At 41.5% G+C, this 27840-nt stretch overlaps 2 protein-coding genes across 4 annotated transcripts; one reads left to right on the top strand and one right to left on the bottom strand.

Annotated features, from left to right (window-relative positions):
• Positions 1-1127: 1127 nt before the first annotated feature.
• RAD9B (RAD9 checkpoint clamp component B) lies at positions 1128-21015 on the bottom strand. 2 transcript variants are annotated; one of them, XM_045842313.1, is made up of 11 exons: positions 20421-21015; positions 17499-17569; positions 16257-16406; positions 15930-16044; positions 13682-13781; positions 9387-9493; positions 6107-6213; positions 5957-6021; positions 5284-5406; positions 4069-4306; positions 1128-1253 (listed from the first exon to the last, which is right to left on the bottom strand). In XM_045842313.1, exons 1-11 carry the CDS (start codon positions 20533-20535, stop codon positions 1128-1130), a joined length of 1317 nt encoding a protein of 438 aa, XP_045698269.1. In that variant the 5' UTR covers positions 20536-21015. The 2 variants fall into 2 exon arrangements, with proteins under 2 accessions (XP_045698269.1, XP_045698279.1); XM_045842323.1 differs by lacking the exons at positions 1128-1253; positions 20421-21015 and adding an exon at positions 19404-19445 and having other exon boundaries at positions 3833-4306.
• Positions 19661-27830, top strand: VPS29 (VPS29 retromer complex component). 2 transcript variants are annotated; one of them, XM_045842352.1, is made up of 5 exons: positions 19661-19736; positions 21779-21790; positions 24456-24647; positions 26866-27101; positions 27334-27830. In XM_045842352.1, the coding sequence occupies exons 1-5, from the start codon at positions 19734-19736 to the stop codon at positions 27449-27451; spliced, it is 561 nt and encodes a 186-aa protein (XP_045698308.1). In that variant the 5' UTR covers positions 19661-19733; the 3' UTR covers positions 27452-27830. The 2 variants fall into 2 exon arrangements, with proteins under 2 accessions (XP_045698308.1, XP_045698317.1); XM_045842361.1 differs by lacking the exon at positions 21779-21790 and having other exon boundaries at positions 19663-19736.
• The last annotated feature ends 10 nt before the right edge of the window (positions 27831-27840 follow it).

Below are 27840 nucleotides of genomic sequence, written 5' to 3' on the forward strand. Positions count from 1 at the left end.
GTTTTTATTAGGTTATTGTGGGTAGCTCTGACTCATGACTGAGCTACAAGAGCCAAATTCACTCTGGTTTTAGAAGTCTGTTCACAGTTCTAAAGCTTACCGATCTATTCAGCCACCTTTGTTTATGAGTTCCACACAAAATCTAAAGTACAGTTGCCTGCCGGTTAACATTTCCTCGGGACCTGATGTCTTCGCAAAGACTCAACAATGAGATGTTACAGGAGTCTCGTTTGTCAGGTTATGGCTGTAGACAGGTTTGGGGGAGGGGGAGGCGTGCAGCATAAGACATTACATAACAGTGTTTCTGTGCCAGATTGTTCAGGCCATGCAGGTAACAAGCTGATTCTTAAAGAGGCAAAGAACAGAGGCACTCGTCTTCCACCTCCCTCCACGCCAGACCGGGCTGTCTTGACAGTGGGGGTTAGTGATCAATGCCAGACCATACAGAAATAAATTTGGCATCCTTCCATTAAACTCTTTTTTGCACCACACTGTAGGAAATCACATCTGAAAATCGATAATTTAAGGCTATCAAGTAAAATTATATAAAAACACTCCAAAGTGAAGGGGGTAGCTATGTATTTTTACTCTTGACCTTTTTTCCCCAGGGGTTAATTTTACTTAAAATCTTAACAAAGTACAAAAAGCCATGGACAAACAGGTCAACTATTACATGAGACAAGACTGCATAAATTTTACCATGTCTGAAAGCACCAAACTCCAGTGTTTGCAATCAAATACAAAGATGCCTGACTACCAGTCACAGAACCCTAAAGCAGTGTCGACACACTCCAAGTGGCTGCTGAAGGGAGTTAAATACCTTTATAAAACGGGCAGAGAAGGTACTAAGAGCTCCCATGTGAACATGCATTGAGCTGAAGAATTGCAACAAAACTTTTCCCTGCGCAGAAAACTACTGCCTCCTAAGTAGCATAAAAACATACACACTTGACAAACAGCTATTTCTAGATAACGGCTGTTGCATGAGATGATGTTTGCAAAAGCAGAAGCCCATCCTGCATTTCAAGGAAGTCCAAGACAACGTTTTTGTAGACTAAGTGTGAAAACAGGTTTGAGGTATGAGCCACTAAATCGGAGGGTGGTGGGCAACTCAGCTGTCATAAGGGTTAGAATATGGAAAAACTGCCATTCATGTCCTCTTCGCTGTCACTCGCTGTTGCCAGACTGTCGAAAGGGTTGTCGCAGTGTTCTTGCAGGTCGGAAGAAACTGCTCCAAAGAACATGGAAGAGAACTGGGGGGAAAAAGTAACTGCACTGTTGATTCAGAGTAAGAATTCCCAGGAAATGCTCCAGGGAACAAACAGCCCCTTTTCGGAGACCTGGCCAGTGTGGTCTCCCGAGCTTGGATGGTGCTGGCTCATGGAACACCCAGAGCCTTGCCACTGGACCCACCCCTCCCCAGAGGCACACAGTTTGGGGTCAGTAATCTGCTTCGGACTCCCCTGCCCGAGCCATTTAAACATGCGCCAGGGCTGTGGGAGGCAGACAAAGGCAGATCCTGCCGGCCACTCTGCTTGACTCCCAGCTTCCCTTTCCCTCCCCCTGCTACAGACGCTACCCCTCTCAGCCAAAGCCTGTCCTTTCCTCCCTGTCGGCCTCATAGCCCCTCCCAGGCCTCCCCTCTACTGGAGAGGAGTATCAGCATTTTACAATAATGTCTCTCATCTTTAAAATATATGAAGAGCACCACCACCACCCCATTCCTCCCTCCCTGCCCCACCTCTGCTTTTCTCTACACTTATTTCCAGTTTCTCATGCTCCTGTTCAGTCCTATCTAAAAAAGCTCCTTCAAGTATCGCAGGTTCGATTCCCAGTCAGGGCACATGCCTAGGTTGCAGGCCATGGCCCCCAGCAACCGTACATTGATGTTTCTCTCTCTCTCTCTCTTTCTCCCTCCCCTCCCTCTCTAAAAATAAATAAATAAATAAATCTTAAAAAAAAAGGAAAAAAAAAAGCTCCTGACCCCACCACTTCACAGAACTTCCTACTCTGGTCACCAAATACCATCACATGCTTAAGCCAATGACTATCTTCAGTCTTCATGCCGCTTGATACTGAGACACTCTTCTTGGACCTGCCTCGCGCCACGCTCTCCTGGTCGCTCTTAGACTTAGCTCAGTGTGCTTGCCCTCCTCTATGCAGGCCTTGAATCGGGGGTTCTCAGCCTCAGCACTACTGACATTTGGGGCCTGACGATTCTTTGTTGTGGGGACCGTACTGTGTATCGGGAGGATTCGAGCAGCATCCCTGGCCTCTCACCACTAGATGTGAGTAGCATCCTGGATACCTCGAGGCCCCTTAACCCGCATAACCAACGTCCCCAAGTCATGTTACCTTTACCTCCTCAGGTAGCTGTCTACTTCGGCCCCTTCTCTCCATCTCTAAGGAATCACCGTCTCATCTCTTGGATGCTACAACTGAGCTTCCATTCTTGCCTCACTGTACCCCATTTATACAGTTGCTGCAGCTAGAGTTATCTTTTAAAAAATCAACTCTGTCAGCCCTCCCTCTTAAAACCCCTTGAGTACTCTAAATGCCAAGATACTTCATACGGCTGCTCACATGGCCTACAGGACCCTTCTGGCATGATCTGGCCCTCATCAGGTGCTCCAGCTTCACCCTGCGCCATCGTTCCCCCGGCTCTCTGCTCTCCACCGCCCGCCCGGCCAGCCGGCCTTCAGTGCCTTGAAACCACCACGCTCCCTCCTTCGCGGGGCCTTTGTGCACACCACATCCCCTGCCCCAGGATCCAGGCTCGCTGTCCTAAAAAGTCTTCTGTATAGTGACTTAATATACAGATTATTTCTGTCACTACCTTTAGAAGAAATATCTCTCCTTCCAAATTTCTAACTCTAAGGAACTCATATTTCCAAATCAATAATAATAGCAATAGCAAAACAGACTTGAATGAGACATTAATGTAAATGTAAAATTGGGACTATCATCATTTCCCAATGATGCCTCTGTTTCCAGTAAATTGTGTTTATCTTCAATTCAATAGATTTCATAAGGCTTAATGTTAGTTAGCATTCTGTGGAGCTCATCATCAATCTAATAAAAGGTTGGTATACTGATATGTTATTTACTGTGACTCCTCTATGAATGGGGATATCTGTGCTGTTTGGGGGATAAAATTTATATTGTACCATTATGAATAAAGGGTTTTCCAAACAAATTTGAAATATAAAATTAGAGCCCTGGCTGGTGTAGCTCAGTGGATTGATCATGGGCTATGAACCAAAGGGTCACCAGTTCGATTCCCAGTCATGGCACATGCCTGGGTTGCAGGCCAGGTCCCCAGTAGGGGGCATGCGAGAGGCAACCACACATTGATATTTCTCTCCCCCTCTTTTTCCTTCCCTTCCCCTCTCTAAAATAAGTAAAATCTTCAATAAAATAAAATTAGAAGAACATTTATTTTAGAAAACAAATTATACGACTAGCTTATTATATGTATTTAAATGTAAGTATGCGCACTGGCTGGTGTGGCTCAGTGGATTGGGTGGCGGCCTGCGAACCGAGAGGTGGCCAGTTGGATTCCCAGTCGGACACAGGCGTGGGCTGTGGGTTAGGTCCCCAGCTGGGGGCGCGTGCGAGGCACCTGAACAATGCATCCCTCGCACACTCGTGTTTCCCTCCCTCTGTTTCACCCTCCCTTCCCCTCGCTCTAAAAATAAATAAAATCAGAAAAATGGGAGGTGACAAAAAATAAATATAAGTATGCTATAAGCAATTATTTATTCTCGAAAACAAGCGATCTCAACCACTGCTTGAATATACTTTGTTAGAAATTACTCAGGTAAAGGGACAAAGCAAAAAAACAAAAAACTCACAGAAAACAAGAAATTACTCAATGAGCAATTTAACCACTTTGTATTAACATTCTATAAGTCACTCTCTTCTCCGCCTCAGACTGGCTTCACCCTCCACTGCCAATGGACTTTCAGTGCATCGTGGGTGGGCGGGAGGAGGGAGACGGCAAAGGGGGGAGGGTGATGGGAGCTCCTGACTGAGCCGTGGTGGTCGTGTCTCAACGTTTGTCTTTACCTTCCCGAGCTGCGGAGACCCTGGCTCTTCCTCCGTGGGGCTGACGCTGCTTCCGGGCGCCTCACTGGTGTCCCCATTCGCTCTTTTGGCCAGAGGACTGCCCCAGTTTCCCGGCGTGGACGTGTTCCCGGGAGTCCCGTCAGGGTGGAGCCTTTTGGGCGCTGCCCTTCCTGACACGTGCTCCGCGGTCCCGCTGTCTTTCTCACAAGCCTTTGCATTTGAACATTCCAGATCTGACCTGAGGTGTTAACAGGGATTGAATGAATGGACTGTTTCCTTTGAAGCGTATATTTTTATATAACTAATAGAGCAATATAGTATGTCAATGATAACACTGGTTTAGGGCATATACTGAAATAATATGGAACTACCTGTTTTGAAGGTTAAGATGTACATACATGATTATTTAGAAATTCTCTCTACAGATGAGAATTTTTCAGTAAACAACCTGGTGTGCATGACACAGTCTTGTGATAATGGTAACGGGGCCAAGTTAGAAAAACAGTCAAATAAGTTACTATACATACGTACGACAACATTGCATATAGTCATTAAAGATCACGTTTTCAAGCCATAATCCGTAGCAGGATAAAAAGCTACATATGCTATTTGATGTCAGTCTTGTTTAAAAATGCAAGCGTATGCAAAATTAAAAGTCTGGAAGGAAATGGAGCGCGCCAATGTTAACAGCGGCTATGTCTAGAGTACACTTGTGGGCGATGTTGACTTTCTTCTTTGCACGTTTCTGTATTTTCCAAACGTCCCACAGTAACGTTATGCTGGTTCAACAGTTGAAGTACCCCCACCCACACCAAAAAAAAAAAGTTATCAAGAGACAAAAGAAAAAAGGAAAACAATGGCTGTCCCTTTGAGAAAGCGCGTTCTAGGTGTGAATAGACATTCCTTTGAACCTGAACACTGTATCACTCCTAAAAAGCAACTATTCCAGATGGAAACGAGTTTGAGGTATTCACAAAGGCAAATCGGAGAGTCCTGTTCAATTCTGACCAGAAGAGAGAGAGCAAATACCTAGAGCAAGGTTGGTGACATTTCTGTTCCTGTCAGGTTTTACTGCAGCTCTTCCTGATCCCGTCAGAATTTCCGATCTAATGTTCTACTCCTCAGCTGTTTCCTGAATGAGTGCCATTGAATTACTTCTGAATAGACTGTAATGGCTTTTCCCCAACCAGTAAAGATGCTGGAACATAGCCTTACCTCTTCTGTTTTTCTGGAAGACACAACGATTGCGGAGAAGACGGTCTACTTGGCTCGTCAGCCAATGTAGCCAAAATAAAGTTGGCTTCCAGTAACATATCATCAATACTTAAAGCCACTGGTCTAAAAAGGAAAGTCAGAGCACACAGAACAATCATTTTCTGGTGGGCATTAGGAAACACTAGAAAACAATACCTAATTCAGGTGTGAAAGAAAAACAGAAAAGTTCTTATGTCTTCTCACAGATTAACACAGTCCTAAGAGCTGAAATGGCCCTTAGAAATCACCAGATCCGATTCCATAAAACACATCTACCCTGACCCAATCTCACTTGGAATTTCCGTCCTGAAATACCATATAAAGTATCATAGTTTCACAGAGATTTAACCCGGTTAAGCCATGTATCATTTTCTAGTTAAGCAACTTATTCACGTCAAATGTATAAATGTTTGCGCTCTGCAGAAGCATATGTCCTTCTCAATCAAGTTACCATTTTAAAAAACACCATGTTATGACATCTTTAAAAATTTTAGTTTAAGTGTTTCTAGTAAGGTTAAGGACCTCCTTAAGGTTAAGAAGGTGTGAATTAATCTTGAAGTGATTCACATGATTTCATTATTGATATCTAACAAAAGAAAAGGAAACAAATTCAGAAAAGTTCCCAAGAACCTACTTCCCAGGAAAATCAAAATAAATGGATATAGGAGCACGTGTAGCTTCTGAAAACGACAGGACTCCCTGAAAGGAAAAGAAGAAGAAGAAAGTGAAGGCTTTCTTTAAAACTCCCAGTGAAAATTTTAATTTGGTGCAAATGTTTCTTTACCTTCAGTTCTTTGAAGCAAAATGTTATTTCAGTGTCGATTCCAATTTGAAAGAAGTCAAACTCAGCTGGACCCACAAACATCTCACTGTGCACAGAATTGTTCAAATCTGTTTAACAGTGTAGGAAAATAAGGAATAAAATTAGTTCCAGAGGTATTTCTTAAATTTGAATATAAAAATATAACCTAAGCGATAGGTTTAGAATAGCCATAAATTCTTTGCCGTTCCTTCACTGAGAGCTGGGGCCTCTGTCCCCCTGCCCTTTCCCAGAATCCGGGTGGGCGGGCGCTCTGGCTGCTTTGCCCAGGACTGCACGGGCGGTGACCTGGTGCTGGTTCCGGAGCCCCGGCCTTTGGAGACTAGCAGCTTCCACGTCTGTCCCCCTCCTTCTCTGTCCTGCAACTCCTGCTCTTGGAGCTCAGCCACCACGCTGACTCCATGCTACAGGAAGTCCAAGTTAGTGAGGAGGCCGCACGTGAGCCGGCACCCTGGCTAGCAACCCAGCCGAGCTCCGGGCACCGACCACCGGCCCTGGCAGCGAACCATCTCGGGTGTCTCCAGGTGACTCCAGCCCCAGCGCCAGCCGCAACTGCATGAGAGACCCCCCCCACGTGCGCACTGCCCGCCTGAGCCGCGTCAACCCACAGAACCACGAGAGGTAAGAATAAATTATTTTAAGCCACTGTATTTTGGAGTGGCTTGTTGTAAATGATTAAATAGCCAGGATGCCATAAACACAAGTTTATTCTAAAGGGAACTACTATTTATGAACATAGTTTATATAGAACAAAACTATTATATTTTGACACATCTTTTGTTTTCTTTTTCATTCATATCTTTAGTAACTTAGATATCATTCAGCATTTTTAACAAAACCTTGCAACGTAAGGACCTTGAACGACAACTATATCTATAGGTAGAGCCTATTTGAGAAATTACACTTTATTTTCAACCCCTCAGCTAAGCAAATTTTTACTTTAAAAGTCCCAATCTCGCATGTGCCTGTTAGCTCTAGCTACCAATGAGTCATCAATATTTCCTTATAGCTATGGACGGACTTACATTAAATGTACTGTTTATGTCTAAGTATTTAATCTTCTGTGTTGCTATGATAACATTACGTTCTCCTACTGGATATTGTTTGTATATACAAAAGCTATTTTCTTCATCATTTATATCCTGCTGCCTAAGTTATTTTATTGTCTGAGTTAGTTTTTATCGCTGATTCTCTAGAGTTTCCAGGTGTATTATCATGTCATTTGCAAACAGAAATGGTCATACTTTTAGTGCCTTTGATTGCCTCTTCTAATTGCATTAACTAATAACTCTAGTACAGTGTTAAATAGAAGAGGAGATGGTAGGTATCCTTATCTGTGATCCTAGTGGAAATTAGTCTTCCTAAGACACTGGCTTTGGTATATGTAAATATATATACATTTAATTATTTTTAAGAAAGCGCCCATCAATTCCTATATTTTTTTAGCATTTCATATTAAAAATAAATGTTACACATTTTATGAGGCTCTCTCAGCATTTATGGAGATAATCATATACATGTTTTTTTCCATAAACCTACTGACGTAGTGTTTTACATTACTGGAGTTTCTAATATTGAACCAATATTGCATTTCTAGAACAAATTTCATGTGGTCACGGTATGCAATTTCCTTAGTGAGGTATTGAACTTTGTTTCCTGTTATTTTCTTCAATGTTTAGGCACATTTTAAAAAATACAATCATACTGTGCATACTACTTCATAATCTATTTAACAACATATCCTGTTTTTCCATGTTGGTAAGTATATTTTTCTAATTATTTGTGTGTGTTGGTGTTTTGTGTTTTTCACTACCAAATTAGCTTCAATAAATGTCTTTTATATGCACTCTCAGAGAGAAAGGAATGTATATATACACATACACAATTACTTTTAACAGCTTTGAAGTATTTCATTACTTTAACCCAACCGATCGCCTGTTGTTAGATCTGAAGTATACAACAGGCATTAACGGTGCTTGTCTCTGGATAGTGGGATCTCAAGTGATTTTTTTATTAGTCTTTTTTAAAAATTATTTTCTCCAGCGAACATGAATTGTGTCAGTATGAGAACACAGGATAAATGGTATATACTTTTTAAAGGACCAAACGATACCTTACGAATGCATTCACCTCAAACAAGAGGGCTCGTGTCACTCTCAGGGCATCAGCAGAGAGTAAGGTCAGGAACACGGTGAAACGGTCGGGTCCCCAGGCAAACACGACTGCAGCTGCTCGTTAGACAGTTTTAGACAGTCGTCGGGGAGGGACAGTGTCTCCTGGTTGTTAAATGGCCGCCTTTATTCAGAGACGGGGGCGTGGGGTATAAACAGACCCGCCGCGAGTCCAGCTCACATTTCCCAGGCCCCGCGCTCCTGAGGGCCAGGACCCAACGGAGGGTGGAGTCTGAGAGGCGCAGCCCCGGCGCGGGGGGCGGGAGCTTGGGCCCTGTGCTCAGACCCACGACCACGCTTGCCACCCGTGTGCCGCCCCGCGAGTCATTTAGTCTCTCCCCGCTTCCTGTTCTCCAGACGGAAAATGGGGGTCATCGCAGTACCTACATCACGGAGTTGTCAGGAAGATCAAATGAATTCAGAGATGCAAACCATTTAGAACCGAACCTGGCACCAACTAAATGCTGCAAAAGTCATCTGACCCAACTTAATCCCTGGTTCTACCGGTTTTTCACTTGAAAATGTCGCGGTTCCTCCCTTCGTACACTTTCTTTACTGCCATCACCAACAAAAATCATACAAGATCAAAGAGTCTTCGACAACTTGTGCCAAAAAGACCCAAGAAGATTTTCTTAATACCAAAACTCCTGACTTACTCATGCCTTAGTTTCTCCATACCATCTCCATAACTCTTGGGAGACTGATTTAAGAAGCATTCACATTTTCTGCCCTACGTTTTTGCTGTCGGGAATACCTTACATTTCCAAGTTAAATTTACTTTTGCTTATGTCGTCAAAGATCATCTCAATGGCTGGCCTCTTAATTCTTCTTGATGCTAAGTACAAAGTATGATAAAGGAGGAGAAATAGACCTTGAACTCCTAACTTTAAAAGTATTTTTCTCTGTAACCATTCTCCTAATTTTAAAACAACTGGAATTTAATGATCTTTCTACATGTTACTGCTTTTTAGACCAAAATAAATATTATACCACCAATATTTACTGAGTGGTTAGTAGTCAAGAAAGCCAGGAAGTAATATTACATCAAAGCACGTGACAAAGAGGACACTCACCCACTGATTCCTCACTAGAACTCTTCATGCAGACTTCCAGGGGAGTGACAGCCAGGGTGACTTCCTCTTGACTCGATGGAAAAAAGACAGCCGCCTCAGCAAGCACTCTGTGAGACGTAATAAAAATACCACATTATTTGAAAAACAAACAGAAAGAAAACAGCTTCCTAATGAAGCTCAAATCCTTAATCTAAAAGTAAATAGGTTAGTTGGCTTAGATTTAGAAAAATTCACCCAAAGGACTTTATATTCGTTCTTCTATATGAGCTGCTATATTTTAGTATATTTAATGATTGTAGCTCCATTTAGAGGCCAAGAGAAGAGTAAAATACATTCTTAGTGAGACATGTGAAAGCTGCAGGATAAACCAACCTCTGCCTATTATTGCATTATAAGTTCCGAGCTACTTTTGAAACTGAGGCGTGAGTAGATAAAAAAACAGATTCTGAGAATGTTTGTGGTGCTGGTGTCATCCTGATGCCAGACACGAGCTCAGCGGTGTCTCTTGATGCAGGATGTCAGAACACCTACCAAGTTCATCGGAAACTTTTCCAGTGGTAAGGGGGATGTTGTCCAAGATACCAGACAGCCTGATACAAAAACTGACAACATGAGTGTGAAATTCCAAAATGAGGAAAAATACCAATTGCTAATAAAGATATGAAAAGATGCTCAAACTCCCTAGTAATAAAATAGACATGACAAAGGACTCTACTAATATCATTTTCTACCTATTATATTGGCAAGAATTTTAAAGATTGATCGTATCCTTTACTCAGAAGGATTCTCCTACACTTTTGGTGGGAATGTAAACTGGTACAGACTTTCCAGATAGCAATCTGATAGTACGTGTGCAAATTTAAAATTTGTGTTGGAGCCGGCAGTTTCATTTCTGTCTGTGTTAGGCAGCCCAGAAGAAGGCCCCCAAGGGTCCCCAGCTCCTGGGATTCCTGCCCTTACATGATCCCCTCCCCTGGAGTGCGGGCTGGGCCGATGAGGTTCCCTCCTAACAAAAAGAAAATGGCAGAAGTGGTAAGACGGCCGTTCTGAGATTCTGACTCCGTCTTGGGAGTCTCCCTCTCCCTGTCCCTCCTCACCCTGTCGGGAGGACGGTGGGCAGCCTCCACGGAGGCCTGCCCGAGAGGAGCTGGCGTCCACCGGCAGGCAGCCGCAGGAGCGAGCCTGGAAGCGGATCTTCCGAGGGCTCCCAACCACAGTGTCGGCGAGCTTGGAAGTGACCCCCGCCCCCGCCCCGCCCCGCAACAACCTTCAGATGAGTGCCCAGTCCTGCTGGCGGCTTAACTTCAACCGCTCCTCAACCTGAGACCTTCAGCCATTTGCGCCCAGTCAAGCTGCACTTACTAGCGTGAAGTAATAAATGTCTGGTTTTCTAAGGCTCCCAGATTTGGGGGAATTTGCTCCACAGCAACAGATAACTAATGCACTGCCCTGGTACTAGCAGCGTTGTCTGTGGTAGTAAAACGTTGGAACAACCTACTTTTTTGTGTTACTACCACACATAGTAAAAAGTTGGAAATGACCCTTAACCGAGGTTTCATTTTTCTGGGTTTCAGTTACCTCCAGTCAACTGCGATCTGAAAATATTAACTGGAAAATTCCAGAAATAATCTGTAAGTTTTTAAACTGCTTGTCAGTGTGAGTGGTGTGATGAAATCTCACGCCATCCGGGGCCCTCCTGCCCAGGATGTGACTCATCCCTTTGTCCAGCGTCTCCAGGCTGTGGGTGCTACCTGCCCGCTAGTCACTCAGGGGCTGTCCCGTTGTCATCAGCTCGACTGCTGAGCACCGCGGTGCCTGTGTTCAAGGCACCCTTATTCTACGTAATAACATCCCCGAATCGCAAGAGTGGCGATGCTGACAATTCGCATATGCCAGAGGGAAGCCATACAGTGCTTCCTTTAAGTGAAAAGGCGAAAGTTCTCCTAGACTTACTAAATAAAGAAAAAAAGTCGTATGCTGAGGTTGCATACGACTAAGGATCAGTAGTAAGAACAAACCTTCTGTGACGTTGTAAAGAAGAAAAAGAGATTCCTGCTAGTCTTGCTGTTGCACCTGAAGCTGCAAAACTTTTGGCCAACAGTGCATGGTAAGTCCTTAGTTAAGATGGAAAAGGCGTTAAATTTGAGGGTGGAAGACAGGAGCAGAAAACACATTCCGACTGAGGGCAACGTGATACACCGGAAAGAACTGAGCTTGCACGAAGTCCTGAGCGAGGGGACGCCTGAAACAAGTGACCACATTCACACAACTTTTGCAACAGTATATTGTTACAACTGTTCTATTTTATTATTCGTTATTGTTAGTCTCTTACTATGCCTAATTTATAAATTCAACTTGATCACAGGTATGTCTGTCTAAGAAAAAACATAGTGTCTATAGGGTTCGGCACTATCCCGGGTTCCAGGCATCAGCTGGGGAGGGGAGGGGACTGCTGTAGGGCTGAGGGTAAGGAAATTACCGCTAAGTCATACAGTGAAAACTTACACAGTCGTTAAAAAGAATAAGACTGATTTAGGTGAACTGACACAGAAACTAAACAAAGCAAATTGCCAAATGATAATAATAATGGGATATTTTCTTTGAAAAATCTATGTATGATATATATTATGAAAAACTATATAAAATATTTATCTGGTATGTGACATAAATTTGAGAGGTGGGAGAAAGAGATAACCAAATGATAAGGAGGGAGGAGTTACAGGGATTGGCTCTAAATTTAACAAAATAGCTATAAACAGAGAAGAGCTAGAATGATATACACCAAGTTATTAACAGACGTTCCCCCTGCTGTGGGGTAGAGGGGGCAGGTGGAGGAGAAAGACTTTCATTTTTTTTAAAGATTTTATTTATTTATTTTTTAGAGAGGGAAGGGAGGGAGAAAGAGAGAGAGAGAGAAACATCAATGTGCAGTTGCTGGGGGCCATGGCCTGCAACCCAGGCATGTGCCCTGACTGGGAATCGAACCTGCGATGCTTTGGTTTGCAGCCCGCGCTCAATCCACTGAGCTACGCCAGCCAGGGCTCATTTTTTAATCTTTGCAATCTTCTAGGAGTTGCAGATGCATTTGGAGAGCACATATTTCTTTTGTAATTTAAAAAAACAACAAGGATAAAATACCTTTTGGCTCACAAACTAATTAATGTTTAATGTTACAGCTTAGCATTGAAAAATCGAGTGCACTGACTCATTCTCTAGAGGAAAAATGGAAACACTTAAGGACAAAAGCAGTTCACATCAAAAATGCTGAAATTTTCTTATGCTGCATGTTCTAAGACTCAGATAAAAGGCACCATATAAATGGAAAGTATTCTTAGATAATATATTTTTCTTGATATCATTTGATGAAGAAAGCTACTGATGGAATATTTTTAGAACTTTCTTGGCCACTAAATTATTACTGCTACCATTATGCAGTTTTGATCTATTACAGCAATTTCCAAGCAATGTGCTGCGGCACACCGGTGTGCGGCAAGATTTTTAAGACATGCAATTCCTGACTATTTAGTTTTAAAAAATGACAACAGTCAACACAACAATTGTCATCTGGTGTGAATGAATTAAAATGATACCTTTGATTGGCAAAAAAAAATGTTTTTTTTGATGTGCTGCAGAATCTTGGTAATTAGTGTATCTGTGATGTGAGATGAAAAAGATTGAAAACTGCTGGTCCACTATTATCTTTAACAAGGTTTTCTTTCTCTCTCTCGATTCTGTGAGAGCTTTCTCCAAGTCCAGTGTTAGCTTAAAAAAAGTAACTGATTTAAAAGCTCTAGGACAGCCCTGGCTGGTGTAGCTCAGTGGATTGAGCTCGGGCTGCAAACCAAAGCATCGCAGGTTCAATTCCCAGTCAGGGTACATGCCTGGGCTGCAGGCCATGGCCCCCAGCAACCACACATTGATATTTTTCTCTCTCTCTTTCTCCCTTTCTTTCCTCTCTAAAAATAAATAAATAAAATCCTAAGAATAAAACTCTAGGACAGAGCCTTGGCTGGTGTGGCTCAGTGGATTGAGTGCCAGCCTGCAAACCAAAAGGTTGCCAGTTCAGTTCCCAGTTAGGGCACGTGCCTGGGTTGCAGGCAGGCTGGGAGTGTGCGAGAGACAACCTATCGATATTTGTCTCTCATATCAATATTTTCTCCCTTCCTTCCTCTCTCCCTTCCCTTCCCTTTAAAAATAAGCAAATAAAATCTTTAAAAGCTCTAGGACATTAATTCTTTACTCTGTAACCATACTACATTCAGAAAAATAAAAAACCAGAACAGAGAACTCATTACCTTGGTTGAATCACTAGTACATTAGTACACGTACTCTTTTCGAAAATAACTTGCAAAGGCTGACTTTCTTGAAAACACACATTATGGGTCCTTTTAATACCTTAAAGAGAGTATAGCAACCTGTTAATTTTAATTGCAAAGTTAACAGGTTAAAAAGTCTTTAACTTTCACAGCCAAATTAAAATACTGTAAGTGAAGTTATATTTAGTATCTGCAGGTGCCTAGTGTGGAGAAACACTCGGCCTTAGTGGATGTGTTTATCGCCCCCTAGTGGACACCAGGCAACATGTCAGACCCTCTGACCAAGCAGGCAGTCGAGTTCCCACATTCTTTTGAAATACAGGTCATTTCTTAAATTGTGTGTAAAACATCGATTGCCCACTGCAGCTCAGGTATCTATGACTCCCCTTCAGTACCTGGCATCCAGGACCGATATTGCTGGATGGCACCTTTGGATTATGAAGCTGAACATCGGGGGCCTGTGGATTCTTTTCCGCTGAGAGGAAGAGGGGAAAAGTGTGTGGCAAGAATGTTATTGCCCTTTGTGCGGGGAACTGCGGCACACATTTTACATTCCTCACCTGGGACTCGCACGACATCCCTTCGGGGTGTGCACTTAATCTCAGGAGAGGAAGCAATAGCTTGGTGAGGCTGAACGACCTTTCAAGGCTATGCTCTTTTAACAAGTACAGCAGGTCTTCCAACAATGTTTCATTCAAAGTCGTTGCATTACAATGTTGATGAGATGCCTTAGGAACTAAAATCTTGTTTACATTAATCAGCCTATGGTAGAGTTGGCTTCATTATCCATCATTTTGCCCGTCAATGATGTTAAGTGGGGACTTACCTTATAGCTAGAATTTAATTCTAAATTTGAATACAGAGCCCATGTAATAAAATCCACGTGGGCTAGAACCTTCTACAGCATAATAATGTAGCAGTGTGAATCTAAAGGTCTCACTAGCGATAACATTTCTCAACTTATTATTTTTTTTTACTTAGGTGATAACAGCAACATTTATTAATTTCAAAAATATTTACTGAGCACGTACTACAAAAAGAAAGATTTGGACCAATATCACAAGTATAAGATTTTTTTAAAGCATAAAATTCCACCTGCCAACTTCAAATAAAATACCAGCAATCATAATAAATATAACTAGAGTTAACACTTAGAAAATGTGCCAGGCACATTTTTAAACAGTTTAGAATTATAACTTCCTAGAACTCATAGATCCTCGCAAAAACCCTAGCAGGTCAGTACTAACATTTTCCCCAATTTACACACTGGGAAACTGAGACGTAGGAATGTAAATGATTTGCCCAAGGTCTCTGTAAGGAAGGGGCAGAGCAGGATTCCCCCCTAGACACGATGGCCTCCAGAGCCCACGCTGTTAAGCACCAGGCCGTACATATTTCAGTATGTAAAAGTCCTATGAGTACATCTGAATAAAGACTGTGCAAGGCTGGGGGGCAGAAAAACCGCTTTATAGCTTGGTGTGGCAGAGAGAATGAATGAAGGTTTTGGCTCCTACTATTGAGGGGCAGGACTCTAACCCAGGCTCTGCAATTTACTACTTCTGTGACCTTGGGCCAGTCACCACACTTCTTTCAGCCCCAGATCTAATACTATCTGCCTCCTAGAGGGAATGATTCTTTTCTTTCTTACCAAAGAACACCATTACCAAGGCACTCTTACAGAATATCAAGCAGCCAGTTAATTTGAGAACAACCAACTGGTTAAATGCAACTGGATTTTAAAAACTGGTTTGTACCCTGGCTGATGTGGCTCAGTGGATTGAGCGCAGGCCTGTAAATCAAAACGTTGCAGGTTCAATTCCCAGTCAGGGCACATGCCTGGGTTGCGGGCCAGGTCCCCAATGGGAGGCTCATGAGAGGCAACCATACACTGATGTTTCTCTCCCTCTCTTTCTCCTTCCCTTCCCCTCTCTCTAAAAATAAATACATAAAATCTTAAAAAATAATAATTGGTTTGTATGCAAGTAAAGTTTGTGTCACTGACAAGTATAAAAGGGAAATACTACTAATCATCTCACAATACTTCTTCAAAGTCAAGTAAGATAATACTTTTCAGGTACTTTCAGCTTTCCTACCACAAAACTACATAAATTCTAAGCAATAATGCAATGAGATCTCTTGTATTATTGCATATGGTTTGAATACTCTAAACTTAAAAAATATTAACAAAAGCACACAATGCATTTAAACTAGTTTTAATTATACCTACCATATCTGCAGAAGAATTGAATAATTACTTTGCACTTATCAGATCTGGTGAATATTTTGCACATCTCGACATTTCTTTCGAGGGAATTCGGACATCTAAAGATGGGCAAAAGTGACTGTAATACAAACAGATTATAGAACAGCACACACTCAATATGGTTGTTTAATTAGTTTAACAAACTAACACAAAAGAGTGTGTATATTTATAAATGAACACATTTGTCCTACATGGCATTAAACCAAGTATTAAATACAAAATAGATTTTATGTCAAATATACTGAATATTTCCACAATAGAAAAGAAAACTAGGACCACTTGTATTTTTACCTTCATTCCCAATTTGCAATTTAAATTTGATACTGTGTTTCTATCTTTCATTTCCACAGCAGCTGACCATTGGTAATTTTGGAAAAACACCGGAGAGAAGAGGACACATCCATACGCTGACCGACAAGAATTCACAGACCTTAAGGCAAGCTGGGAAAATACAGTAATAACTATTTAGGGGGAAAAAAATCAAACTTCTTTAAATGATTAATTTTAAAAATTCTATTTTGTTTCACATAGCAATTAAATGAACTCAAATTATGCTATCAGATGATAACTGCATTATATGTCTGCATTGCCCATATGAATTATAATATATGTTATAGGGATTGCATTCGTTCAGTGCATATTGAGTCTGCATATACATACATACGTCTACATATCTATATTGCATACATATAGGTATTACACCTAAAATCTTGCATGTTGAAACTGTAAAACGGCAAATGCCTAGAGGGGTCTTAATTGTAATACAGGAAGTGGCAGAAGGCAATATAAAAGGGAGTGAAAAAAGAACGCAGCAAAATGGTGATCTCTGGCCTTGTGTAAAGAGAGCAACTGTTAGTGTCCGCCAACTACTTCTGCTTGGGTATAAAGGCCCCACACTGTCAGACCTTTTCTGGGTTTTCAAGAGAAGCAAGAAATTCAGATTTTTCTTGTGGACTCTCCCCATTTTTAACTGTTAGAAATTATTTCAATTCTTTAAAAAACACAGTGCAATCCACAGAAAACACTTCTACAAGCTATATGTAGCCTCTTGGCCACCAGTTTGTGACTTTTGATTTAAATAAATTGTGTTTATCTGCATGATTTTAAAGTTTACTATGCTGCTCTAAATTGGCAATTTCAACCAGTGTGCTGCAAGAATTTTTAAAACATGCAATACTTGACTATTTATTCAGGGGCACTGACCTCTTTTCCCTTAGATTGTCAAATTAAAAAAAAAATGACAACAACCAACATGAGAACAACCATTCGGTGTGAATGAATCAAAATTATACCTATTTTTCGGTCGGATCGGCAAAAAATATATTTTTTGTTATGCCACAGAATTTTAGTAATTAGTTTACATGTGCCACGAGATGAGAAAGGTTAAAAATTGCTGCTTTAAATGTATTCAGATATGCGCCATCAAGATGAACAATGAAAGGGATAGTTACAATTTTTGGATTTCCTAGTTAACATACAATCTAGACCTCTTTTGTGGTAATAGACAGTGTCTGAATTAACTTTTGTACTTACACCTTTCTCGGACGGGTCTAGCCACAGCTCGTCACTAATTCGTGACAGAGCTTGGATTGCTTTCCCGAATACTACGGAGAAAAAGAAAGTTGCTGCTTACATTCGTTCTCTCGAACAATAAAAACAAATCACAAGACTACTTCAGCATTCACAGGACTTAAATTCATAAAGAACAGTGTTTATAGACTAATACTACGAGTTACTGTAAGAAATACCGTGATAATACCCTTGGCAAAATGCCAGGTTCACAGTAACAGTTCAATGAATTCGAAGAATGAGTGTGTGAAACGATAACGTGCAACAGAATTCTTCCTTTCTGTTTGTTTGCAGCGTGGCATGGAGCCACCGTGGCAAGCCAATTTCTGCACTAATGTATTTTATTTTATTTTATTTTATTTTATTTTATTTTATTTTATTTTATTTGTTGTTCAAGTATAGTTTTCGTTCTAACGTATTTTAAAACTTGTGTCTTTCCCCCCACCCCAGAAAAAAAATGTAAAAACAAGAAATGGAGAGGTTGGTTTGAAGGGTTTGAATAATTTGACTCGTGGCAAAGTCGAAACGAGTGAGGAGAGAAATTGGAGGCACACACGATGCACGTCTGATGTCGGATGTTGTGTGGAAGGTGTCGGACCTCCCCACCACACACACTTAGATGTCCTTTCAGAAACAGAGGCGAGGGCTGGGTGAAATCCCGTCTGATCGGGTGTGACCCTTTCATGTTCTTGAGTTACGAAGAAGTGAGAAAAAAAAAAAAAGCGTAGCAAAGAGATACGGCATGTTATGCTGCGATAAAAAAAAAAAAATGGATGGCAATATCAATCAATGGAAAAGGAGAAAAAAAGGAAAAATCATTCCAGGACATCAGATGATAATGCTTATGAATTTTAGGAGCAGGAGTTGGGCGGCGTGGGTCTCCAACTGAGAGAACAACGGATGGCCTTGTAACAAAAAAGAAAAACAAAAAGCTAGAGGCAACGTCCTTTGGTACCGCATCCATTTCACTACTTTTTCACCGAGCTGCCTCGGGCAGGCCTTTCGTCCAGCCAAGGAATGTTTATTTATTGAGCGTCGACTATGGCCCCAAACACAGCGCGCGCGGCAATGGCGGTCCAGGGACGGAGAAGGAAGGGGGAGATCGCGCCCTCGCAGCGCTTCCAGGCCCGCGAGAGCAAACAAGCACGCACATCCCTGCTCGTTAGGAAGGGAGGGACGCGCCGCCGAAGGGCACTTCCGGTTCCGAAGCCGTCCTCGACGCCGGGGAAGCCAGCCCCAACACAGCACGCCTGTCCGTGATCGTGGTCAGGTTTCAGTCGCTTTTCTCAACACAGACTCCCTGGAGCCCCACGCGTGTTCCAAGCACCACGCGTAACCATCGTCCCCGTCCACTCCCACTTATGGAGCGCTTTGCGTGCATTTCCATCTCATCCGCACAACAGGGATGCTCTGCTTGTCACCTGCGTGAGGAAGAAACTGAGCCCCAACGTGATTCAGTGGCGTGTCCCGGGTCGTACGTTTAAAAATGGCGGGGCGACGATAAAAACCTGGTTTGTGTTTTCCCCGTGACACTAAAATACTTTTAACTGTTCCAGCATTATTTTTTACCCCCCGAGTCCGCCCCACGCAGTATCTTCCCGATTTTGACGCCCGATGGTGCAACTTGATTTCTTAGATACCAATGAAAATATAAATATTGTGCATAAATCGAAGCACATGGGCCTTCTTCTTCCCCTCAGAAGCTCACGGGCCGGGACCATGGGGGAGCGCGCTGGCTCTGAGGAGACTTTGGTGTCCTCAGCCCTGATGCATAAAAGCAACTGGGAAGAAGTGTGCGGATGGTGGAACTCCCCCATGCACTTCGGGCTTTCCCTCTTCCTCCCTAGCTAGGAAAAAAGGCTGCTCCACCTTTAACCTGGCTGCCGTTCATCCCGCACTTCAGCATGGCTGCAGGCCCTAACCAGCCGGGTCGCCAAGTGCGCCTCAACTCGACGCCCCGGGTTCCCGGATGTGGCCCGAGCTTTTGGAAGCTACGAGATCTCACCCTTCCCCTCCACTTCCCCTCTTTCCCCGAAAGCAGCTTTGCTTTACAGCGGGGGAGGGCCTCTGCGGGCCACCGTAGAGAGGTCTCTGCAGTCTTCGTTTCCTATTGGCTGTGGGTGCGGTGGGCGGATCGCCGAGGAGTCTGAGGAAGAGGGCGGTGGCGGTTGTGGTAGCTGAGCGGAGCCCAGTGACAGGATGGTGAGGATGGCAGCTGCGGCGACCGAGGCCTGGCCCTCCGCCGGGGGGCTGCGTCGTAGGGAGCCACTGGGAGTGCCTGGGCGACGGTTTGGGCGATCCCGGAGGCCTGGGCGGGCGGGGCCCAGGCCCGGCCGGGGGGAAGGCCCTGGGGGGGTGGGAAGGGAGATCTGGGAACGGCCACGTCTGGGTGCAGCGGGCTCTGGCCTTGCACCCCCGCCCAAGACGCCAGAGGACCTGTTAGGGGGAGAGAGGCCCATCATTGCTCCTAGTCCTGTCTCGAGACGCACATGCCGAAGCCGGGAAAGGCCTTTGGCTCTGTGCTTCGACTGTCCCCGAGAAAGGGGCACGGTTCCCCTGCGTTTCCAGACGTTTCCCTACTTCTTCCCCGCAAAAGGCACCTCCCGCTGGTTGGGGTGGACGCGTTACCACCCCCCGTTGGCGAAAGCTGGCTGCTCGGATTCGGAACGGGAAGTAGCGAGCAGGATCCCTCACCCAGTGCAGTTTGGCACCTAAGGAAAGGGGATATAAAAACGATCCCTTTCGCCCCCGAAACGAGGTGCAGCTGCCATGGCACTGTGGCAGTGTGTTCGCAAAGGACTGCATTTTCGGCTCTTCGAATTGCTGGAACCACTGGTTTAGCTAGGATGCCGCCCCCCCCCCTCCCTTTAGAGTAGGGTCCCTTACCAGTCTGTGAACTCCTTGAAATTGTTTGGGAAATTTTGAGAATATGCACGGCTTTCTGGGTGAAGGGCCAGGGTTGGCGCTCACGGAGCAGTTTGGGGAGCTTGACTTGGTTCATTCATCAGATTGGCCCCGCCTGCCACGGGCCGGGCCGTCACCTTCTCCCCGCAATGGGTTGCTGCGCCTAAGACCTTCCTACGGAAAAACTCGGGGAGCTGCTACTGGCGAGGGCTCACAGCTGGAATCAGTGATCAGAGGTGCCCGTGACCCCTTAAAAAGTTGAGAACAGTTTTTCCAAAGGAGCTCTGATTATCTTGGTATTTGTGCTGATGAGGCTTAACTGTAAAGGAACTTGAATTTCTGACGGGTGTCCATTAAATTTTTAAGATTATCACAAGCCTAGGACAAACATAGCCTTTGAGGTGGCTTATAGACCTCACAGAGATTTATGGTATATAGGCTTCTGCATATAATGTAAAAAGCTTTCATCTCGCTTTTGATTTTTGCTTATAAACAAATTTGCAGTTTAGAGCAATTCCTTTTACAGTAATTTTGAGATAGTAAGTCCTGGGAGAAGGAGGAATTTCCCGACATGTTTCTAAAGAGCTTTTTGAGAGGTGAACACTTTTTGAGGGTACTTGCACTGGCATGTCCAACAGAACTGGTCAAAATTTAGCATTAGCTGATTCTTTTATAATGAAAAGCACTTTATTTGGCAAAGGAGGTAGAAACATTCAACGCTTAGTAGTATCCAAGAGTCTGCAGGCAGCAGACTTCGGTGTGGGGAAGGTCCATTTTCATCTGGAGGAATGTGTTTGTTTTTATCACCTTTGGTGACTTCATCGCTTGATATTTGTAGTGTTGTGTTAGATCGTCTATTCAAAATAATGACCTAACTGCAGCATAATTTTACAACCAGAATTTTTAACGTAAGATAATTAAAATCAATATACTTGAGGAATAAATAAGCCATAAGAATCTGGAAAATGTTAGCTTTCATTTAAGCCATGACTGCTGAATTTTCTGAATTGTCTTATACAATTCTAAACAAAACGGGAAAATGAAAGGGATGCGAGTCAATGTGAAGAATAAGTTTAGGAAAAAAATCGACAAGGCAAAATTTATTAAAAGTGTGTGTGTGTGTGTGTGTATGTGTCACGTTTAAGCAAAGCTGATTTTTAACATTTTCTTTCATAACACTCCAAAATCATTAACAATTGTTTGCATATTCATTTGATATAAGTTTTTTGTTCTTTTTTTTGGTTTGTTTCTTTTTGTTGCTTTCTTTTAACATTGGTCATGTTTCACCCTTTTTTTTTTTCATTCCCCCTGTCTGCAATCAACTTCTTCATTCCACTAAGGCTGGGCACAGAGTAAGTTGCTTCTCTTAGCTCCTCCTAATAATGGTGGTTGGGTGTCTGATTACTGGGATTTTCACCCCTTTATAGTCTTAGTCAAATAGGAAATAACCAAATTCCTATGCTTTGATTGGGTTGGTTCTTCATTTGAATTTAACAAGACTGCCATTTCCAGAATCTTTTGCTCTCTTAAAAGCTATGTCTAACCTGAATTATCAAAGTGTGGAATTTGGGCAAGGGCACTCCTTAAAGTATGACACTTGTTTTGTGACATTATTTCCCCTATCACCTTGTCACCTGTAGGAAACCAGAGCCCTAGTTAGGATTCTTACTAATCTGAAATAATTGCTGTGTGGTCATTCATACAGTTATATATTTTTAGGATGTTGATAGTCTAGGCACATGGGCATAATCCACAGTACATTAGAGAATTTTAGGTTGTCAATCATGATAAAGTATCATGTCCTACTAGTGCTCTTTCTAGTTCATTAAGATTGAACAGCTCATTCGTTTTTAGCCCCAGACATTTTTAACCTGATACAGATATGTACCCTTTTATGAGTTTGAGATTTCTTTTTTTAATAAAGAAATCTACTTTTTGAGTTTATGAGTTTGTTATTTCTTTTTTTAATAAAGAAATCTACTTTTTACCTTTTTCTCAAATACCAGCTTTCCACATTAACTATGTACTTCAATCCATATTTGAAGGGATCCCCCTCTAAAGATGAAGATTGTTCTGTCTCCAGGTACTTTTGTATTGATTACCAATGAAGGTGGAGACTTCATGGTGGTTTTTAGTTTTACAGGTGTTTTATCTATCTGGATTGAAACCGTATTAAGTCATTGAGCAAATTCAGCTGAACACTCTTTATAAAGAGGAAACTTGTTTAACAATTTATTTTAAAGTGCATTAATTTTACTGCAGTTACTCTACTTCCTGATAACAATTCCTTCCCTTTGTAATCCCTTTGATATTTGTTGCCAGATCAGTCAAGCTTGGTTTAATAATAATTTTAAATTCACACATTTTGCTTTTTATTAATTTCAATTTACAAAGTCAGTGGTGACAACACCATTTTCTGCTTTATCTTGTTTTAGATATTTAATGTTTTCTTTGACATTAGGGAACAATGGTGCCTCTTTTAAAAGCAGTGAAAGGGCACGTACGTTTATGAATGGGACGTCTGCGTGGGGAAACATGCTGTCATAGGATGAAGGTGCTTGTACTAATCAACGTGAGGAAATTGTTGTCCTTTGCACGGCAGATCTTTTTATTTTTATTTTTTAAAGATTTCGTTTATTTATTTTTAGAGGAGAGGGTGAGGAACATCATGTGAGAGAAACATTGATTTTTGGCTCTCATATGAACCCTGACAGGGACCTAACCTGTAACCCAGGCTTGTGCTCTGACCAGGAAGCAAACCAGCTGCCTCTTGCTTTATGGGCTGATGCCCAACCAACTGAACCACACTGGTCAGGGCAGATTTTTTTTAAAGATTTTATTTATTTATTTTTAGAGAGATGGGTAGGGAGAGAGAGAGGGAGGGTGAGAAGGGTCAAGTGTGAGAGATACATTGATCAAGTACCTCTTGCATGCCCCCAACTGGGGGCCCAGACCACAACCCAGATATGTGCCCTGACTGGGAATCGAACCTGTGACCCTTCAGTTCACAAGCTGGCACTCAGTCCACTGAGCCACACCAGCCATGGCAGGAGAGCAGATATTATTTTTCAATGAGCTTTTTGACAATATTCTGTTAAATAACTGAAAAAAAATTTAAATGTAAGATCTCTAAAATTAAAATTTTATAGATTAAGAATTTTTATCATCTGAGACTATGTTCCTCTTGCTAAATTCATCACTTGTTTAACTGACCTCTTTTTTAATGCTCTAATGCACATGAAAGATTGCGAAAATGTTATTTTAAGTTTGGAAATTAAACAAAGTACATAAGCAATTTAATCTAGACAATGAATATATGACAGTGAGGATTTCTAATAATGAAAGAAAGAGAAGATGAAGATTGTAATTCAAAAGCACACAGTTGCCCTATTGAAACTTTTTGAAGCATACGCTGTTTTTATTCTTCTGTAATGTGTAACTAATAGTTTTAAGTAGCAAATATTGTAGCAAATATTTTGGCTATTATTCCTTAAAATAGTTATCAGTCTAGTAAACATAAAGTATAGAATTACCTTTTTTCTCTATCATTACATTTCTAACAGTTCTCTTAATAATGTCCCTGGAATCAATACATGTTATTTTACATTATAATTGCAGAAATATGCATTACCATATCAGTCTTCAAAAATTCCAAATTCCATAGGGCCCAGTAATATATTTTCATTTTGCAATTTTGTTATTCAGTGTAGTTTATAGGTCTGTAAATGAATCTCTTTAGGAAGCTTGATTTTATTCTTGGTTACTAGAATGATACATATTTATTGTATAGCATATTTGTGATCAAATTAAAAAAGATTGATTTAGAACAGAATACATTATTATATACATGATACGTGCGTTTGTCTAAATGGTCATGATAAGGAATTGTATGAATAACTTCCGCTCTTTCGTGTTCTGGAATCTCTGATTAATTTAAAATGGGAGTTACTAGAAGAAAGTATCTTGTTTTGACCTCATGCTTAACATTACACTCTGTCTCACCTTGACACTTTGAAGTTGGTGTTGGTATTAGGAGACCTGCACATCCCACACCGGTGCAACAGTTTGCCAGCGAAGTTCAAAAAACTGCTGGTGCCAGGGAAGATTCAGCACATACTCTGCACTGGAAACCTTTGCACCAAAGAGAGCTATGACTATCTCAAGACTCTGGCCGGTGACGTTCATATTGTGAGAGGAGACTTCGACGAGGTGATGTATTTCCCTTTCCTTCCCAGTATTTCCTTTTCTTTCTTCTGTTCTTTTTTTTTTTTTTTTTAAGATTTTATTTATTTTTAGAGAGAGGAGAAGGGAGGGAGAAAGAGAAACATCGCTTATCTCTTGCATGTCCCCAACTGGAGACCTGGCCCACAGCCCAGCCGTGTGTCCTAACCAGGAATTGAACCGGTGACCTTTCGGTTTGCAGGCCCGGCTCTCAATCCGCTGAGCCACAACAGCCAGGCCCATTATTTTCTTTTCTTGATATTTATCAAGAAAGTTTTATCCTTTAGACCAGTTTCTCAACTGTGAAAGGTCCTTTTTTATTTTCCAGATGTAAAATTACTACGCATACCCCTTCCTGTGTGAAAATCACTGATTTCAGACTGCTTGATAAACATATTAAATACTTGTTCTAACTAAATCAACACAAAGATGGTTTTGTCACTGTTTTTTATACTACTGTCATTGTTTATAAATGTTTTGTTTTGAACTTATTGCTACCACCTGTACTACTCTGTTCCAAGCACCATATCACTTTCCTGTATTCCAACTTCCTGATTCTACCCTTCCTCCCTCCACAGTTTGTTCTCCAGGTAGCAATCAGAGTGACCTTTTTAACGTGAAGAGCAGCTCACTAATCTGTTGAAAACCCTGCCGTGGTTCTCTGTCAGAGTGTTAACTAAAGGGAGATGATGAAGTGTTGAGGTCGTAGAACTGTTCTAGATCTTGACTGTGGTGGTGCCGACATGACTGTATGCATTTGTCAAAACCCCTTGACTTGTACACTAAAAAGGACAGTTTCACTGTATGTAAGTTATATCTCAGTAAACCTGATTTAAAGAAATAAGTTAGAAATTCTGGGGTTCCAACTTTACCCATTCATTAGAAGGAAAATCTAGGCAAATTATGTCCTTTCTGGCCCTAGTTCCCTTCTATGTAAATATGATTGGAATAGATGACTTCTAAGACCCCTGCCAGTATTAACATTGTATGATTTAGAATGATAAAGGTGATTCTAGTATAAACATTTATGAAGGATTCTTAGAAATACAAGCATTTTCATAAGTTATTTAACTTCATTGGTACTTTTTAGTGGGGGTCCTTTATACCAAACTGAATGACCATAGTGTTGGTTTTGGGTTTTTCCCGGTGGATTTTAAAAGGTTTGAGCAAATTAGACGTGGCCCAGCGGTGAAAGACACAGGGATGAGAAGGGAAGGGGCAAGCTTCTTGTCAGTGATGAGAATGTGGGTCTGGGTTGTTAAGAACATTAGGGGTTCTGTTTGTGTTATGCTCAAGACAGTTTCAGTACCAAGAATTCAAATTTTTGCTATAAATTTGCTCAAGTCACAGACCCTGGAAACATGTACCAGAGTTTGGATCTTGGCTTAACAACTTAGTAATGGTTGTTAACCTCAGGTTATTTTAACCTCAGCTTTAACCATGCCTCAGTTTTTTTCCATCCATGAAATGGGGGTCAGAATAGAACCTACCTCTTAGGGTTCTTTGTAAGTATTTGGTAGGTTGACATTTATAAAGCCCTTAGAATAATTTGTGATTCATACTAAGTACTATGTGTTTTAACTATCATCATTTTCAGCCATCTATATAACTGTTACAGCCTGCAGTATGATTTAAACTCACCGTAGCTTATAGGTCATATGCCTAGGATGCTTAGGTAGAAGAACTCACAGATTTGGGGGAATAATTATTTTCTACAGCATGCTCACAGTAATCTATGCTCTATAAAAATAAACACAAGAAGGGACTGCATGGAAATTCTGGTTATGTTTTGAGCTTAGTTACGGCCTCAGAGACTGAGAAGAAATCAGATATTTAATCAATATGTTGGTTGTGGAGCAAAAAATCCATGAGATCAAATGTTCAAAAACAGGTTGGTTGGTTTTTTTCCACCCTGGTCTGGTGGCTCCATTAATTGGAACATCGTCCCGTATACCAAGAGGTTGTGGGTTCGATCCCAATCAGGGCGCATACCTATGTTGTGGGTTCAGTCCCCAGTCGGGGCATGTACGGGAGGCATCTGATCCGCATTCCTCTCTCACGGTGTTTCTCTCTCTCTTTCCTTCCTCTGTCTCTAAAATCAATAAGCACATCCTCAGGTGGGGCTTTTAAAAAATAAATAAAGGCAGGATTTTTGAACATCGGTATCTCTAAAACTTACTTTCCTTATGTCAATTTTGTATTTTAGAATCTGAATTACCCGGAACAGAAAGTTGTGACTGTTGGGCAGTTCAAAATTGGCTTGATCCATGGACATCAGGTTATTCCATGGGGAGATATGGCCAGCTTAGCCCTGTTGCAGCGGCAGTTCGATGTGGACATTCTTATCTCAGGACACACACACAAATTTGAGGCATTTGAGCATGAAAATAAATTCTACATTAACCCAGGTTCTGCCACTGGAGCGTATAATGCCTTGGAAACGTAAGTAGTATGTAATTTGCGAATTTGGGGGTTTTATAAATTTAATAATTGCATGTGTGATATTTCATTAAAAATGCAAACATTTAAATAATTATAGCCTTTTTGGTGATAATTATTTTTAATATGTAACAACCAGATTTCTCCTGGAATCCAAATTGTCATCTTAAATTGAAATTTACAGTGCTATTGCTTTTTAGTAAAAAACACTGACAGTATTTATATTTTCTTCCAGAAACATTATTCCTTCATTTGTGTTGATGGATATCCAGGCTTCTACAGTTGTCACTTATGTGTATCAGCTAATTGGAGATGATGTGAAAGTAGAACGAATCGAATACAAAAAATCTTAAAGCCCGGCCTGTCTTGATTTTTGTTTTTTTTTTTTTCTTTTTTTAATTCCCCTGTTCAAATCAAGTAATTAAACATTTAAGAGCCACAAAATTGTATCACTTTTATAATATTTTGCAGTAAAAACATCGTCTTCTGTTAATACAATGTTCTAAGCTTCTTGTAAACTATTAAGAATTTATTTAGTTTAAGTATATGATTTCTATGAAAAAATGTCCACCACACAGTAAATGGTCACATATTAAGAAAAATTTATCCTTGTAAATATCTTCAAAGTTGATATTTAGGACTTTATTATAAAAGTAGTGCATGAGGAAAAAATCTGGACTTTCTTGTACACATTTTTCTCTTCTCCAGTAATAAAGCTACGTTTCATTTACACTTTGTCGAT

This window comes from Phyllostomus hastatus, unplaced genomic scaffold (assembly GCF_019186645.2).
Source record: "Phyllostomus hastatus isolate PE091 unplaced genomic scaffold, TTU_PhHast_1.1 phas_contig_1162, whole genome shotgun sequence".
Lineage (NCBI taxonomy): Eukaryota > Metazoa > Chordata > Mammalia > Chiroptera > Phyllostomidae > Phyllostomus > Phyllostomus hastatus.